This window comes from Trametes versicolor (assembly GCF_000271585.1).
Source record: "Trametes versicolor FP-101664 SS1 unplaced genomic scaffold TRAVEscaffold_13, whole genome shotgun sequence".
Taxonomy (NCBI): Eukaryota; Fungi; Basidiomycota; class Agaricomycetes; order Polyporales; family Polyporaceae; genus Trametes; species Trametes versicolor.
The window spans coordinates 779,073-794,217 of record NW_007360333.1 but is presented as its reverse complement, the minus strand read 5'-3'; the positions used below and the strand labels follow the sequence as shown (position 1 = coordinate 794,217).

General features: G+C 57.7%; 7 protein-coding genes across 7 annotated transcripts; 3 read left to right on the top strand and 4 right to left on the bottom strand.

The window, feature by feature from the left end:
• Positions 1-211: 211 nt before the first annotated feature.
• TRAVEDRAFT_31841 (squalene monooxygenase) lies at positions 212-1,995 on the top strand. Its single transcript, XM_008045850.1, has 4 exons — positions 212-1,407; positions 1,462-1,552; positions 1,606-1,777; positions 1,832-1,995. The coding sequence occupies exons 1-4, from the start codon at positions 297-299 to the stop codon at positions 1,886-1,888; spliced, it is 1,431 nt and encodes a 476-aa protein (XP_008044041.1). The 5' UTR covers positions 212-296; the 3' UTR covers positions 1,889-1,995.
• Positions 1,996-3,037: 1,042 nt separating this feature from the next.
• TRAVEDRAFT_134876 (uncharacterized protein) lies at positions 3,038-4,232 on the top strand (the record flags this gene model as incomplete). The annotated part of the gene is made up of 4 exons (XM_008046099.1): positions 3,038-3,436; positions 3,488-3,713; positions 3,774-3,869; positions 3,922-4,232. 4 exons carry the CDS (start codon positions 3,038-3,040, stop codon positions 4,230-4,232), a joined length of 1,032 nt encoding a protein of 343 aa, XP_008044290.1.
• An 812-nt stretch (positions 4,233-5,044) lies between these two features.
• On the top strand, positions 5,045-6,585 carry TRAVEDRAFT_155490 (MFS transporter). Its single transcript, XM_008046098.1, has 4 exons — positions 5,045-5,125; positions 5,178-6,069; positions 6,131-6,310; positions 6,362-6,585. The coding sequence occupies exons 1-4, from the start codon at positions 5,084-5,086 to the stop codon at positions 6,523-6,525; spliced, it is 1,278 nt and encodes a 425-aa protein (XP_008044289.1). The 5' UTR covers positions 5,045-5,083; the 3' UTR covers positions 6,526-6,585.
• A 317-nt stretch (positions 6,586-6,902) lies between these two features.
• On the bottom strand, positions 6,903-7,954 carry TRAVEDRAFT_53166 (uncharacterized protein; the record flags this gene model as incomplete). Its single annotated transcript, XM_008046097.1, has 2 exons — positions 6,903-7,722; positions 7,806-7,954. 2 exons carry the CDS (start codon positions 7,952-7,954, stop codon positions 6,903-6,905), a joined length of 969 nt encoding a protein of 322 aa, XP_008044288.1.
• Positions 7,955-8,419: 465 nt separating this feature from the next.
• Positions 8,420-9,461, bottom strand: TRAVEDRAFT_40379 (uncharacterized protein; the record flags this gene model as incomplete). The annotated part of the gene is made up of 4 exons (XM_008045888.1): positions 8,420-8,455; positions 8,540-9,192; positions 9,252-9,285; positions 9,327-9,461. The coding sequence occupies 4 exons, from the start codon at positions 9,459-9,461 to the stop codon at positions 8,420-8,422; spliced, it is 858 nt and encodes a 285-aa protein (XP_008044079.1).
• Positions 9,462-11,939: 2,478 nt separating this feature from the next.
• TRAVEDRAFT_31837 (uncharacterized protein) lies at positions 11,940-13,431 on the bottom strand. The gene is made up of 3 exons (XM_008045849.1): positions 12,963-13,431; positions 12,072-12,901; positions 11,940-12,001 (listed from the first exon to the last, which is right to left on the bottom strand). The coding sequence occupies exon 2, from the start codon at positions 12,856-12,858 to the stop codon at positions 12,109-12,111; it is 750 nt and encodes a 249-aa protein (XP_008044040.1). The 5' UTR covers positions 12,859-12,901; positions 12,963-13,431; the 3' UTR covers positions 11,940-12,001; positions 12,072-12,108.
• A 400-nt stretch (positions 13,432-13,831) lies between these two features.
• On the bottom strand, positions 13,832-14,554 carry TRAVEDRAFT_31836 (uncharacterized protein; the record flags this gene model as incomplete). The annotated part of the gene is made up of 1 exon (XM_008045848.1): positions 13,832-14,554. A coding segment is annotated over one exon (723 nt), but the record flags the coding sequence as incomplete, so codon positions are not given.
• Positions 14,555-15,145: the final 591 nt, after the last annotated feature.

Genomic DNA, 15,145 nt, shown 5'->3' with positions numbered 1-15,145 from the left:
GGACGACCGTATGTCGAAAAACATACCAACCGGCAGTGTACCAGGCGCATGCGAATAGGCTGGGATCACACGTTTCGGCAATCCCCATTGGGGCAAATGGCCTGATATGGCAGGAGCTTCGACAGCTCAAGATAATTCGATTTATATATTGCGGGGTGGAACGACTCCAAAATGTACGCGAAAGTCGAGACCGACGACGACGACCAGACCATCGACCAGACCGATAGCGGCAGGGCTGGAGCTTCGCCGACGACGTTCATAAACCGCCCAGCACGATGACGACCTCACGAGACAACATGTGGTCCGTTTCCTACGACATCCTCATCGTCGGCGCCGGCATCGCCGGGTCTGCCCTCGCTCATGCCCTCTCTGCTGCCGCCGCCCAACGCTCGCGACCCCTGCGCATATGTCTCCTCGAACGGTCGCTCGCGGAGCCCGACCGGATAGTCGGAGAGCTGCTCCAGCCGGGAGGAATCATGGCGTTGAAGAACCTCGGGCTGGAGTCGTGCGTGGAGGGCATTGACGCCATTCCGACCTACGGCTACTGTATCCTTCTGGATGGTAAGCCTGTCCACATACCCTACCCCGAAGGCTATGAGGGTCGCGCGTTCCACCACGGCCGCTTCATCCAGGCTTTGCGCGCGAAGGCGAAGGAGGCAGCTTCCGTGGAGGTCGTGGAGGCCACTGTGTCGGAGCTCATCGAGTGTCCGCTATCGGGGCGCGTGCTCGGTGTGCGTGCAACGCGCAAGGAGGAGAACGCGGTGGAGAAGGAGGCGTTCTTTGGGGACCTCACCATCATAGCGGACGGCTGTTTCTCCAACTTCCGGAATCAAGTCATGGGCAAGGCGGCGCTACCCCTGGACGTGAAGGGCCACTTCGTCGGACTCGTGCTGGAGGACGCCGAGCTGCCCATTCCGAAGCACGGCACAGTCGCGCTCATGGATGATGGACTGGCGCTTCTGTACCAGATCGGTACGCATGACACACGGATACTCGTCGACGTCAAGAACCCCGTCCCCTCCGACCTCAAGAACTATATTCTCACGAAGGTCGTCCCCACACTCCCCGCGTCATTGCATCTACCTGCGCAGAAGGCTATCGAGAAGGAGCGTCTGCGCCGCATGCCCAACTCCTTCCTGCCTCCGTCCGAACAGGGCAAGGTCACGAAGGAGGGTGTGATCCTCCTAGGCGACTCTTGGAACATGCGGCACCCCCTCACCGGTGGTGGTATGATGGTCGCGTTCAACGACGTCGCGCTTCTGCGTGACATGCTGCTCGACGTGAAGGACCTTGCGGACTGGAAGGAGATTTCGCATCTATTGCACAAGTGGCATTGGGCGCGCAAACCTCTCGCGTCCACTGTGAACATCCTGAGCGTTGCGCTATATGATTTGTTCAGCGCGCATGGTACGTTGTCCGTGTCATCCACTCAGCCGTGAGGTACTGACATGTATTGTCCAGACCCAATACTTGACGTCCTCCGCACCGGATGTTTCAAGTACTTTGAACTTGGCGGCAATTGCGTCCGGGACCCTGTCTCCTTGCTTGCTGGGTGAGTTCGCCGCCCAAGCGCCATGACCACCCTGATATTGACGGTCATCTCAGCATCGAACAGGCACCTTTCCTGCTCTTCCGGCACTTCTTCACGGTTGCGTTCTACGCAATCTGGGTGCTTTTCACACACCCGCGGCGAGTCGGTGAGGTTGACGGCAAGCCCGTGCTCGCACGCCCGCGACCAGACGAGTACCCCTTCTTGGCGTTCAAAAGCTTGCAGGTGGTGAGTACCCGCCTCGTGCATTGTCTCAGGTCCCTGTGCTGACAAGCTGTGCAGTTCTGGACGGCATGTGTCGTGTTCATGCCCCTACTATTCTCGGAGATCCGTTACTGAGGTCCGTTGCGTGCTCATCGCTAGACGGAATATCGGCTTAGATAAATGTACCGTAATATCGTGTAATGTATACCCACGTCTATTCGCTCGCACATTGCAGAGTATCTTCTTGGATGCATCTTCTAACTTGCGAGCGCATCGCTGCTATCGCGCGTACCACGTTCCATGTGGATACCCCTCTTCTTGTCAGACGTCTTGTATACTTGGATAACCTGACACCCCTCAAGCTCATTGAGCTTCTCATCATGGCTACCTGTCACCAGAAGCAACCCTCGAGTTAAGAGATAAGCTTACTGCTTGCTCGAAGATCGCAAGCGGAGTTCCTGTGGGAAGAGTGCGGGCGGCGTTGGATGCAGAGATGCTGCACAATCACTCCGTCCCAGGTTTCACAATCTATGAACGCGCGGTTGACTGCAGTTTGAATGCATGAATTTTGCCAAGGAACGCGAGGAAATTCGTCTCGACCTACGCCAGACATTACTGTATAGGACTCACCCGCGGCGTCGCGCCTCGAACTCCTTGTCCATGAACCACCACCACCCCCGAATCCGGCCCCCCATTTCCGCGCACATTACGTGACTTCCGAACGAGGTGCGTTGGTTACGACGCCGTGGGCATGATAGCACCATGAATTGAATGGAGGAAGGCCGTCGGGAGTCAAACAAAGGAGCGCAAGGGCGAGCCCGGAAGAGGCGCGGCGTCTGCCTCGCGTCGTCGGAGTCGCGGGTGAGTCCTCCGTGCCTTGCGGATTGCCACGCCCTCAGACAGACTTGCGGGAGGTAGTTCGGGCGGAACGAGGCTTGGAGCTCTTGGATAGCGGCCCAGTCGCCTCCATTTTCTCCGCAATAGTGCTAGCGGCGATCAGCGAGAGGAGCGTGGTATATTACACCTCGGAGTGAGTCCAGGCAGAATGCATATCCTCCCCGGCCCCGCGCAATGGCTAACGACGCGACAGACCAACAGGAGCCACCGCCTTACAGACCGCCATCTGGCGCGCTCATCGTACCCGCCGTCGCGGTCCTCGTCTCGCATAGCACCCCGCCGTCATCAGCAGCATCGAGCTCCACCTCGCGTCACCGCTCGCACTCTATTGCTACATCCCCTCCTCGAAGACGGTCTTCCCGCACGTATACCCAAGCCGCACTCGCCATGAGTGCGCCCCCAAGCAGTCCGCCGCCGTACTCGCTCACGCCTCCGGAGGTACACCCTATCGGCCCTACGAAGCGTGCCTCGTCCTCTCCTCACCTCCATCGTGCGGCAGATCCTCGTCCAGTCTCGTCGCTCGCGTCACACTCTCGCCAGGTCTTCTCCGAGTATTCGCGCTCGCCTCCACGTATCAATCCTACATCAGACGAAGACGAGTCGGGTGCGGAGACAGACGATGGGGTACTTTTCAGGTCGCAAGGGCGCAGTTTCGCGGATACACTACGACATCGTCTGCTCGGGAAGGGCAAGGGGAGAGCATGTGATGAGCATTGGACACGACCGATAACGACCACCCCTGGAGCATTATGCGCTGGGGAAACAGAGACGGAGGGCGAGGATTCGGTGAGTACCTCCGTGCACACATCCATCCTCTCGGGCCGAACGAATTTGCAGCCACGAAATCTGCCCACCGCGAGAATCCGACCCTCTTCCTTATCCCAGCAACTCTCACTACCCGCGTCGACTGCATGGCTCGTCCAATCTCTATTCCAACTATTCCGCCTCCTCTCTATCGTTCCCGCTATCTTCGGCACCCTGTGGAATATCTACCGCATATACGCGCCTCCCTATGGGGATGACGCGCTCAGAGTGGACTACTTTGTTTGTGCATTGTGGGTGCGTAGCGTCCAACCTTTCTGAGGGCCAACCCACTGAACGTCGCCACAGTCCGTGCTCACAGGATGGCAATGTCTACAATTGACAACAGGCCTCCTCAAGCGATGGAAGGTTTACTATTCCCCCTTCGCGGCCCTTATCCGCTTGCTCGCGCTTCAAGGTGAGTGCGTCGGCACTTGCTCCAGTCATATATGATCCTGAACTGTCTGTAGCTATCTGCTGGCCTGCCACGCACCTTACCCTGACCTTGCTCGACCACGAAGTGCGACCACTCATCTGTTGGGCCGCTATCGGTACTACGACGTGCTGCAGCCGGAGCATACAGCTCTGGGTGACCTCGAACATCGTCCCGGCTCCTGCGCCACCTGGGAGCGCGGTCCCGGAGGAGGAGCTGATGCGCAAGAGCAAGCGACGCAGGTGGGACTGGGCGCAGGTTGGCGTCAAGTGCGCACTACCCGCGGGGATCATTTACACCATCATGGCATGGGCCCTTCTGCTCAAGAGGGAGTTTCTGGGGTGCTGAGGTCTCGCGGACGTGCGGGGAGAGCGGACATAGTGTCTGCTTATGGTGCGTCGCTCAGTGTACAGATATCGTCGGGCGGAGGATTACAGGTATTTAGACCGGGTGTAGAGTATCATACTCGTTAGGACAACTATCCGGCCATCATTTCTAATCACGCTTTCCTTAGGACTGACTCTGTGCGGTGCTGTAGCGGCCACTCGAAACCATTCGCCACTGACAAAAAGCCCGGTTCGTCTTCCATGCATATCAGGTTCTGTGCCAGCCCAATACTCTCCGCTGCATTGGCGGACAGGGCCGGTCGCCCCGGACCAAAGGAGTTTAAGTCTTCCCCGCAGGACCCCATCTTTCGATCATCAGGCACACTGGCGCGGAGGGCGCCATCTGCGGTTCACCTGACGAACGGGCTCACGGCTTTGACGGCAGGTCTCGCAATCTCCCCCATGCGCGCGGTTCTTATGACCTGTAAGGAGATTGGCGTGTGGATCGCTGCCGGCGGGCGTATAATCGTACGTCGCCCGCGGGCAATAAAAGCGGCGCGGGGAGAGGACGGCGGGCAGACTTGCCCCTCCAGAGTCCATCCCCCGCACTCTCGGCTACTCACGACTGGCCCCGCATTGCTCGACCATGCTTGACGACCACAGACGGGCGAGCGCGGTCTCGACCGCCTCTGAGGATCTTGAGAAGCATGCGGTGAGCGTGTCGGAGGATGCTAAGGAAGCGTCGACGTATGTTGTGGATCCCGAAGCGGAGAAAAGGTGGATTTACGTCCGTGTGTTTGCGACGCGCTTGAAAGCTAATCATCGCGACGTAGATTGATACGGCGAATTGACCTGCGGATAGTCCCAGCGTCGATGGTCATTTATCTCCTATGCTCCCTCGACCGTTCGAATATCGTGAGTGTTTGGATCATATCCTCACAACCGCACAAGCTTGATGGTGTTGTAGGGAAACGCAAAGATCCTCAATGCAGACGCGGGGCACTCGCTCATGCAGAACGTCGGGATCACGAACGACCAATACCTCACCGCGCTTATGATATTTTTCGTGTCGTACACGATCTTCGAGACGCCCTCAAACTACATGCTCAAGCGCTTCCGCCCCTCCCGCTGGATCGCGTTCCTCATGTTCTCCTGGGGCGCGATGACCATGATCCTTGGTGGCATCCGCAACTTCGGCGGGCTTATCGCCGTGCGCTTCCTGCTCGGGATGTTCGAGGCCGGACTGTTCCCTGGCATGGTCTACGTACTGACGTTCTGGTACCGCCCCGAAGAGCGCGCGCTGCGCATCGCGCTTATCCTCGCGAGTGCGACTCTGGGAGGCGCATTCGGCGGCGCGATCGCGTACGGCGTCGGCAAGATGGACGGAGTACACGGGCTCGAGGCATGGCGCTACCTGTTCCTCATCGAGGGTGCGCCGTCGTGTGCGGGCGCAATCCTTGTCTGGTTCTTCTTCCCGGACTACCCAGAGACGGTGCGCTGGCTGTCGGAGGACGAGCGCGAGCTCGCGACGGAGCGCATCAAGGGAGTCGCATCGCTCGGACACCAGAGCATCACTTGGGCGGAGGCGAAGGCAACGCTGCAGGACTACCGGCTGTACGTGCACTACCTCACGTACATCACGATCTCCGTGCCATTCTCGAGCATGTCGCTGTTCTCGCCGACGATCGTCGCGGGGCTAGGGTACCGTGGGCTGGACGCGCAGCTGTTCACCGTGCCGCCATACGCGATCGCGTTCGTCATCACTGTGTCCGTCGCGTGGGTGTCGGACAGGTACGAAAAGCGCTCTCTGGGCACCGCCATCTCGATGGCCATTGCAGGAGCCTGCTTCATTGTCGAAGGTGCGCAACCCGCTTATGAACACGACTGACGTGGTTGCTCATCGATACGCCTCGCACGCAGGTGCGCTCCCCTCGGAGTCCTTCAAGCTGCGCTACGCGTTCTTCATCATCGCGCTCTCCTTCTCCTTCGCGTGCATACCGCCCCTCCTGAGCTGGCTGACTGCCAACTTGCGGACGACCGGGGCGTCGACGCTCGGTGTCCCGCTGAACGTCTCCATCGGTCAAATTGGCCAAATTATCGGTACGAGGTCCCTGAGTCCCCTTCTCACCTGTGTCTGACCGTTCGGCGCAGGCGTGTACATCTACAAGAGCAACGAGTCGCCCGGGTACCCCACTGGACACTATACGAATGCCGGGTTCCTGCTCATTGGGGCGCTGTCCGTGCTGGGCCTCAGAGTGATGTATGTCCACCGTAACAGACGGTTAGGTCCTGATGAACGGAGGTGGAGACTGTAATGTCCACTGACGTATTAGAGATGCCTGTGCAATACTCCCATTTTTCATTATCATTCTTCGCGGTATTGAGCACAGTGCGTAGAAGCTCGCAGCTGTGGGTGACACGCGCCTCTGAGATCAAACAAGTGGATCAGACGACATTCAAAGACGTATACATATTGTGTTGTCTCCCCTACGCAGACGGGGACATAGCGTTAGCGGGGAGCGTGGTCGCTCAGAGGGAACACGGGCCCACCAAGAGGGGGTGAAGCCGTAAGGACTAGGAAGGGTATTGTATACGGGGTGAAAGCGGCCCGTAGTCTGAGGTCTGTACCCAATGTAAGCACTGGATACGACTGAAGATGTTTGGAACGAGAGCGCACCGCACGCAGCCGTGACTACAACAATACGCGAACATACTGTAGAAGCAGCGGGATCGGCAGTCCAGAGTCGTTCTCGTTGCCGAGCCAGTAGTCCACCTCCTGAATCCCTCGAGGGCCTGCGAGATACTGGTCCCAGTCCGTGAAGAGCGGTTCCCATTTCCACCTTTTCAGCTCGGTGCGGACGAAGCGCCCTGGCAGCGCAGCAACCGACGGTTGTCCCTCGGCGCACCGCAGCGCTAAACCAAGGTGGATACTGCTTGAACAGAGCGTGAGCACGTCCTTGAAGATCGCCCTGCGCATCTCGGCTGAGAGCCCGTCGGGGCCTTGGCCTTGGAGGACCGCGGCGCGTGGGTCCGGGTAGTACTGCGTGTAGAGGGCGCCATGCCACAAGTTGATGTCTTCTACGGAAAAGAGCACGGGGAGTTCGCCTGCGTATCGCGGGGCGCCGCTGTTCCGGCGCTGAGCCTCCGCCCGGATCGTTGCGGATTTCTGCCAGTTGAGCTTGCCGGTAGGCGTGCGCAAGTACTCCTCGATTGTCTGCCAATGGTGTCCATGGTGCTCGAAGGTTTGTGCGGGGTTGCGGGAGGATCCGCGGGTGCAAACGCATTTCAAATAAACCCATAGTTGCTTCGGCGGCGTGTTCATATAGTCTGGACCGCCCGTGACAGCAAGGAGCGCCTTCGCATAGCACTGAAACGCCCATGTGTGTGCAGCCACGAAGTCCCTCAACGCTGCCACGAACTCGTCCGCGGTGTGGAAGCCAAACGCATTTGCGTAGCGTTTCTGCGCGACATATATCGGGCTTTGTGCCTCATCGGTTGTCTGACACACAGGCCTAGAGCAAAACATATTGTCAGTCAGCGAATCGAAGCTACCGACGAATCGGGGATGTCGATGGCGAACCAATGGAGCACTTACTTGTGAGCTGCCCAGTCTTTCTTTTGGCACTCTTTACTGCAGTAGACCACCACCGCACACCGTGCGCACTTCTTCAACTTTAGTTCTTCGCTCTCGGGCTTTCCACAGCCCGGGCCGTAGCACAGTCGCAGAGCGATGGGGGCAGTCATGTAGTCTTCATAACGACTTGTCATCGTACTCAGCGGTACAGGGGTAAAGATGCGTTAGCTATGTACCCGCGCACGATTCCTAGAGCGCTGTCTGGGCGTAGAGTGTCAAGTGGGGAACAAGGAGGAGGTCAAGATGCAGTAGACGCTCCGGACAATGGTTGGACTTTGTGATTTGTCCAGTCACACGGTCGCGGACACTCCTTTACGTACGATTAGCACCAGATCAGACCTTGTATGAACCGAACGTACGGCCATGCATGATAGCGCAGTAATCACCGAACGGAGTTGTACGCTACAGCGTAGAATGTCTCGACTCCAACGATCGAGGAAGGGAGGACCGCATGTACTTGTACGGCGCGCCAGGCTCTACACATAAGCGCGATAGATTAGCATCTCATTCACAATTTCCGGTAATTACTATCACGTACCGTGTAACGACATACGTACATGATCCTCACAGAGCACTCACCGGGGTGGATATGGTAACATCTCCGGGTGCGGCTAGGAGATCGTGCGAATGACTTGCAGAAGTTCTGGGACAGATAGGGAGCCGGCGTTATGGATGCTGTCGAGCAGAGCGTCCACACCTGGGATCCCTCGGGGTCCCGCGAGATATTGCTCCCAGTCGGTAAAGAGAGGCTTCCAAGTCCACAGCTTGTTCGAGCGCACGAATCGTCCCGGCAGCGCAGCGATTGACTCCTGCCCGTCCGCGCAGCGCAGCGCGAGTCCGAGCGAGATGCTGCTCGTACACAGTACCAGCACGTCCTCCATCAGGCCCTTGAACGCCGCCTCGCTAGGGCTCCTCCAAGACGCGGCGTACGGGCGGTACTGAGGGTAGAGGTTCATCTTCGCAGAGCTGATGTCCCCGACCGTAAAATGCATGGGGAGCATGCCCACGAAGCGCGGGTCGTCGACATAGTACCGGTGCGCCGCCTCCCGCATCGACGCAAGACGCGCCCAGTTGCGCGCGCCAATGGGTTTGCTCGTGTACTCCGCGACCGTGCACCAGCGGTGCCCAACGAAGCTGAAGGTCCGCGCGGGGTTCCGCGTACCGCCCGGTGTGCATAGACAGCGTAGCTGGATCTCCATGAGCTTTGGAGGCGTGTGGATGTAGTCGGTGCCGCCTTCCAAGAGGATGTGTGCCCTCGCGTAGGACTGGAAGGCCCAGGTATGCGCCTCGATGAAGTCACGGAGTGCTTGCCGGAACTCGTCCGCGGTTCGGAAACCGTACATAATAGCTTCAACGTTCTTCATGATGCGCTCTGGGTCGGACTCGTCCACTGGGCGGCATGAAGACCTAGTGTGGGAAGCTTGGCTGTCAAGGGATGTTTCTGTGGTTCCACGGGATATGCAGAGACACTCACTTGTGCACTGGCCAGGCTCCGGTTTGGCACTCTTTGCTGCAATAGACGGCTGATGCGCATCTTGAACAGCGCATCATCTTGACCACTTCGTCCTGTGGTTTTCCGCAATGTTTGCACCGTCGTAGGGCGGCAGAGGCGACCATGTATTCCTTTTTCGGGGCGGTCATCACGGCGTGAGGCTCAAACTATTAGAACTAGTTGAGCTCAGAAACTAGGGTCGAGTCGAAGGGACGGCTGGAAAGAGGAAACTGCCCGTAAACGCGGAGAGAGAGCTAGAAAGGAGAGAGAGAGGGAGAGAGAGGGAGAGAGAGGGAGAGAGAGGGAGAGAGATTGGGGAAACAGAAAATCCGAATCAGAGCAGATCACATTCGATCGAGATCGGGCAACGACCGAGGACCGCTCCGGTTTTCACGGATTCCTCTCCCCGAACATACGTGACAGGCAACCGAGAGTCCATGGCAACACCAGAGAGATGAGAATGCGGTCAGGAGGACTCGGATGTGAGTGAAGGGCATGGGCACCGGGCTCGGCTCAGAACAGTTGGACGAGAACATTCAGCGATCCTGGGATCCGGAACGAAGGATGATGTCTTCACGATGGGCGCCCAGAGGCGTAGTACAGTATACACAGGCGTCAGCGGATGATATTGGTACTTCGCCGGGAGTGTTCGGTATGGCTGAAGCGACATGAAAGATCGACGTCATGGATGACCGTCCGGGGACCCTTCCGAGCGGCTTGGGCCACCGACTCTAGCCTTCCCCGGGCAAAATAGCGGCGTGGCCAAACCGAGCAGGAAGTGTGATTTGATGGGACGGGACTGGGACACGTCGAAGGAGTCGAAGGGGTGCCAAAGCGAAAGGAGAAGGGGCAAGATGCGAAACGACACAAGCAGACGAGCCTAGAGTTATGATTAGCGGCAGCGAACAGGTGGTAGGTGAGGGTAGGCCCCACCGAGTTGCGCAAGTCCGTCACATTGCATTGACAAGTTCTAATATTCCCGGTACATTTGAAAAATCATCCCCGCCGGTGGACGGTTCGAGCAGAGCGTCCACTTTATCGATGCCTCGAGGGCCCGACAGATACTCGTTCCAGTCTGTGAAGAGTGACTCCCATATCCACCTCTTGTTTTGGCGGGCGTAGCGTCCCGGCAACACCGCTGGGGACTCCTGCTCCTCGACGTATCGCAACGCAAGCCCGGAGTTGATGCTTTTGACGAAAAGCGCACGGGCCATGGTCAAAATATCGTCACGCGATTCCTCCCACATGCGGGTGGAATGCGGGGTAAAGGGGCGCTGGCGGAAGAGGGGGTAAAGAAACGTTTTGAAAGAGACCATGTTTTCAACGACGAAGCGCACGGGGAGTACACCGACGAATCGTGGGTTATGACTGCCCTTCTTGTGGAGAGCTTCACGGAGCGGAGCGGTTTCCTGCCAGATCCGCGCGTGGGAAGGCTCGCTCGTGTACTCCTCGATGGTCTCCCAGCGATACCCTAGAAGCTGGAACGTCTGCGCAGGGTTGCGCGAAGAGCCTCGAGTGACGGTGGAGCGTAACTCGAACACCAGGAGCTTCCCGGGTAGTGTGTTGGCATACTCCGGATCGCGATCGATGAGCATGACCCCCGCCTTCACGTAGTGCAGCAGAGTCCATGAGTGGGCGTCCAGAAAATCCGATAGGATCTGGTTGAACTTGTCCGCACTACGGAAACCGTTGATCTGAGCGACGAGATTGAGTGGCTCGTTCAAGCTTTCCGGGATATTTCCGAAGTTCTGTGCACGGCACTCATACCTGAAAAGCCCCAAGCAAGGGTCAGAGGTCGGAATTTATAAGTAGCACCGCCACTTCTTCGGGGAGGGAAGCGATCGTGCAAATGCATCAAGACTCACTTGTGAGTGGACTTCCACTCTGCCGTCTGACACTCTTTGCTGCAGTAGAGCTTGGCTTGACACCGCGAACAGGCCTTGAGCGTAACTTGTCCTCCTTCAGATTTCCTGCAGTGACCGCACTGACGCAGAGTCACGATGCCTCCCGCGATGTGAGTAGAACGGCCTGCATCATTCTGACTTGCCATCGTATCGGAAGAAGATGTTGGCAGCAGCTACAAGATCACAGAAGCTAGCCACGTTTCCCTGGCTGAAGCTTGGGCAGAGCTGAGCGTTCAAGAGTACGATACGAGAACTGACTGAGGAGTGTAAGTCGTGGTAACTTGTAAGGTTGTCCCAAGCCGTCTGCTCAAACACGACTGGTGGCTCGGGCCGCGGCACCCGCGGCAGACGCAGGCGCCGGTGATCGCGGCACACCCTGACTTTCATCCATTCTCCTCCGTACGTACCAGTACGTACCACACCGCAAATTACATCCATAGCAGCATGGTATGGATTTATTCACAGGTCAAATCGCACTTGAACCGAGTATGCCAATGATCGCCAAATGCTGTGCCATAGAAGAGTAAGTGTACGCAAGGACGGGCAAGGGAAACATGCAGCCAGAGGCAGATTACAAGCCGAGCTCATGTTCGGCGAGCCAGTGTTTCGTCAAGGCACGAGGGGTAGGCGACTGAGTGCCGTATGACAAAGTCAACTGCTGGCGTGCACGTCGTTCCCAAATGGCATTGAAGTGAAACCGGATAGGGTGTTTTTCGTCGAGTTCTATGTCGCGGCCGGGGATCGCTCATATACAGTCTACACTGTTTGGCGCAGGAAATATAAACCCGATCAGTGAGCATAAGTTGTTCTATGGCTTGCAGAAAGACTCACTGAGCTACTCGTGTGTCATTCCTAATTCGACATAGAGCTAGGATATTACGCGGATAGTTTGCAAAAGTTGTGGCACCGTGACGTGGGGATTTCGGACGAGATTGAGCAGCGCGTCCACGCCTTCGATCCCGCGCGGCCCCGCCAGATACCGATCCCAGTCTGTAAAAAGCGGCTCCCAGGTCCACAGCTTGTTCGCGCGGACGAATCGCCCCGGCAGCGCAGCAATCGACTCCTGCCCGTCCGCGCAGCGCAGCGCAAGCCCGTGCTCGATGCTGCTCGCGCACAGCGCAATCACGTCCCCCATCAGGCCCTTGAACGTCGCCTCGCTGGGGCCCTTCAAGGACGCAGCGTACGGGCGGTACTGGGGGTAGAGGAACGTCTGCCACGAGCTGATGTCCTCGACGGCGAAGAGCACCGGAAGCATGCCCACGAAGCGCGGGTCTCCGCTGTTGTACTGGTGCGCCGCCTCGCGCATCGTCGCGGACCGCGCCCAGTTACGCGCGCCGATCGGTTTGCTCGTGTATTCTGCGACTGTGCGCCAGCGGTGCCCGAGGAAGCTGAAAGTCCGCGCGGGGTTCCGTGCGCCACCGGGTGTGCAGAGGCAGCGTAGCTGGACCTCCATGAGCTTTGGTGGCTTGTGGATGTAGTCTGCGCCGCCTTCCATGAGGATGTGCGCCTTCGCGTAGGACTGAAAGGCCCAGGTGTGCGCCTCGATGAAGTCACGGAGTGCTTGCGAGAACTCGTCCGCAGTCCTGAAGCCGTACAGAATAACCTCTACGTTTTTCATGATGCGCTCCGGATTGGTCTCGTCTACTGGGCGGCATGAAGACCTATAAAGGTGAGCTAAGCTGTCAGGGGACATCCCTGTCACTCCGCAGGATATACACTCACTTGTGTATAGGCCAAGCTCCTTTCTGGCACTCCTTGCTGCAGTATACCACCGATGCGCATCTTGAGCAGCGCATCATCTTGATCGCTGCGTCCTGTGGTTTCCCGCATTGGTGGCACCGCCGTAGAACGGCGGAGACTGTCATGTAGTCCTTTTTCTGGCTTGTCATCGCGACGTGATGCTTGTACTGTTGGTACTGGCCGAGCTCAGAGACCAGAACAAATCGAGGAGGACGACTTGAGGGAAAGAAATGCCCGGAGGAGGAAAGAAACAGACGGCTCTCGATTGCGATTGATCAGAGGAGATCGCGTTCGATCGAGATCGGGCGAGGATCGTTGACCGCTCCGATTTTCGCGGAATCTTCTCCGCGACCATTCGTTACAGGCAAATCGAGATTCCAGCACCACCAGAGAGATGAAAACGCGGTCAGGAGCAATGCGATGCGAGCGAAGGGCAGGCGCACTGGAATCGACTCACAAAAGCCGGCGAAAGAAGCTGAGCGATACGTACAGTAGTACATTCGTACAGCGTAGACGCCAGCGCATGCCAACACGTGGATCGTGACCAGTATGCTTCAAAGAGCAGTGAGTTGTTTCAAAGAAACGAAGGCTACCATGCATTTCCAGGAAGCGATAGCCAGACAAAACCTCTACGCGGAAGAGACTCACCGCCAACGAGGCGACGGTACTGTGTGTCGGGCAAGTAACGGAAAGCGTGGACGAGCGCGGACGGTGTTCCTCGATGGCGAACTCGAGCGCATAGGTGGAGGTTGAAGTGGCGTGGAGGGGGCTATATTACAAGTGACGTGAGACTAGTATTGAGCATGCTTTAGACGTTGAGCTTACCACCGGGACGCCGCAATGTCGCCCTATCACAACTCGCGAATGAGCTTCAAAAGCTGTTCGAATGGCCTCCCGGACTGAAGGGCTGGATCGCCAATCCACTCATCCACCTTCTCGATCCCTCGAGAACCCTCGAGGTACGCTTCCCAATTCCTCAAGAGCGGCTCCCAATTCCACCTCTTGTTCGTACTACGGACGAGCAGACCCGGCACAGCAGCAAAGGAGACCCCTTGCGGTGTTTGGATGGGCTGCAGCGGAAGCCCGAGTCGAATGCTGCCGACACAGAGGACGAGCACGTCCGCCAGCATCTTGCGGATATCCTCGGCCGAGACATGGAGATCCTTGAGGAATGGTGCGGACCGGCGGTACTGCGGGAAGAAGCCACCGGACGTCGGAGTGAAGCCCCACACGACGACTTTCACGGACAGCATGCCTGCGAACCGCGGGTCGTGGCCGTACTCGCGCTGAGCGCCCTCCCGGCTGCCCGCAGATCTCCGCCAGTTGAGCGCGCCGAGCGGCGTGCTTGTGTACTCCGCGATGGTCTCCCATCGCGAATCCACGATCTCGAACGTGGACGCGGGGTCGAGGGAGCATCCGCGGGTGTGGCGGCATTCCAGGACGATTTCCAGTTGTCTTGGGGGATTGTTCATGTATCGCGGACCACCCTTGAACGCGAGCGCCGCCTTGGCGTAGCACTGTAATGTGTCCAGGTGCGTCGTTATGAAGTCCGTCAACGCGCTCGAGAGCTCGTCCTCGCCCCGGAAGCCGAACCATCGGGCCTCCTCATCGTGTTTGTGCTCACCGCGAGTGCAGAGGGACCTGAAGCGACGTCAGTTGGAGAGGATAGGGGGGTGTCACAGAGCACTGACTTGTGAGTTTTCCACTCTGCTTTTTGACACTCTTTGCTGCAATATAAAGCGAAAGAACACCCCGCGCATTTCCTCAACTTTAGTTGTTCGTCCTCGGCTTTTCCGCAGTGATAACACACCCTTAAAGGGAGGGAGACGGTGTCATCTGGAGTTTCCATGTAAGCCTGTGATACTGTGGACGTGGAGTGTCCAGCGGCTGAGCCTGGACGGGATACGCTGAGATGCGATTTCACTGCTTTAAAGTTTCACCACCCTTCGTATCGCGGGCGTCTATTCTGCGCCATCTCTCGGCGCGTCTTCTCAGTGTCTTCTCACCTTGTAGCGGTTGTATCTCCCTTAATTCTCATATACACCAATGTATAAAATGCTGTTCTAGGACATCCTTATCTTCGCGCACAACCTGATGAATTCTGTTTTGAGGTCCGCCTACCTCAGGCTTTACCTTACACTTCCCAGACTCCCGGGCCCGCCCTC

Coding starts and splice junctions, on each gene's coding strand:
- TRAVEDRAFT_155490 (XM_008046098.1), top strand. CDS start 5,084: ATGGTCATTTATCTCCTATGCTCCCTCGACCGTTCGAATATC. Junction 5,126..5,177: donor CCCTCGACCGTTCGAATATC/GTGAGTGTTTGG, acceptor ATGGTGTTGTAG/GGAAACGCAAAGATCCTCAA. Junction 6,311..6,361: donor TCAAATTGGCCAAATTATCG/GTACGAGGTCCC, acceptor CGTTCGGCGCAG/GCGTGTACATCTACAAGAGC.
- TRAVEDRAFT_31841 (XM_008045850.1), top strand. CDS start 297: ATGTGGTCCGTTTCCTACGACATCCTCATCGTCGGCGCCGGCATCGCC. Junction 1,408..1,461: donor TGATTTGTTCAGCGCGCATG/GTACGTTGTCCG, acceptor TGTATTGTCCAG/ACCCAATACTTGACGTCCTC. Junction 1,553..1,605: donor CCTGTCTCCTTGCTTGCTGG/GTGAGTTCGCCG, acceptor CGGTCATCTCAG/CATCGAACAGGCACCTTTCC.
- TRAVEDRAFT_31837 (XM_008045849.1), bottom strand. CDS start 12,858: ATGAAAAACGTAGAGGTTATTCTGTACGGCTTCAGGACTGCGGACGAG.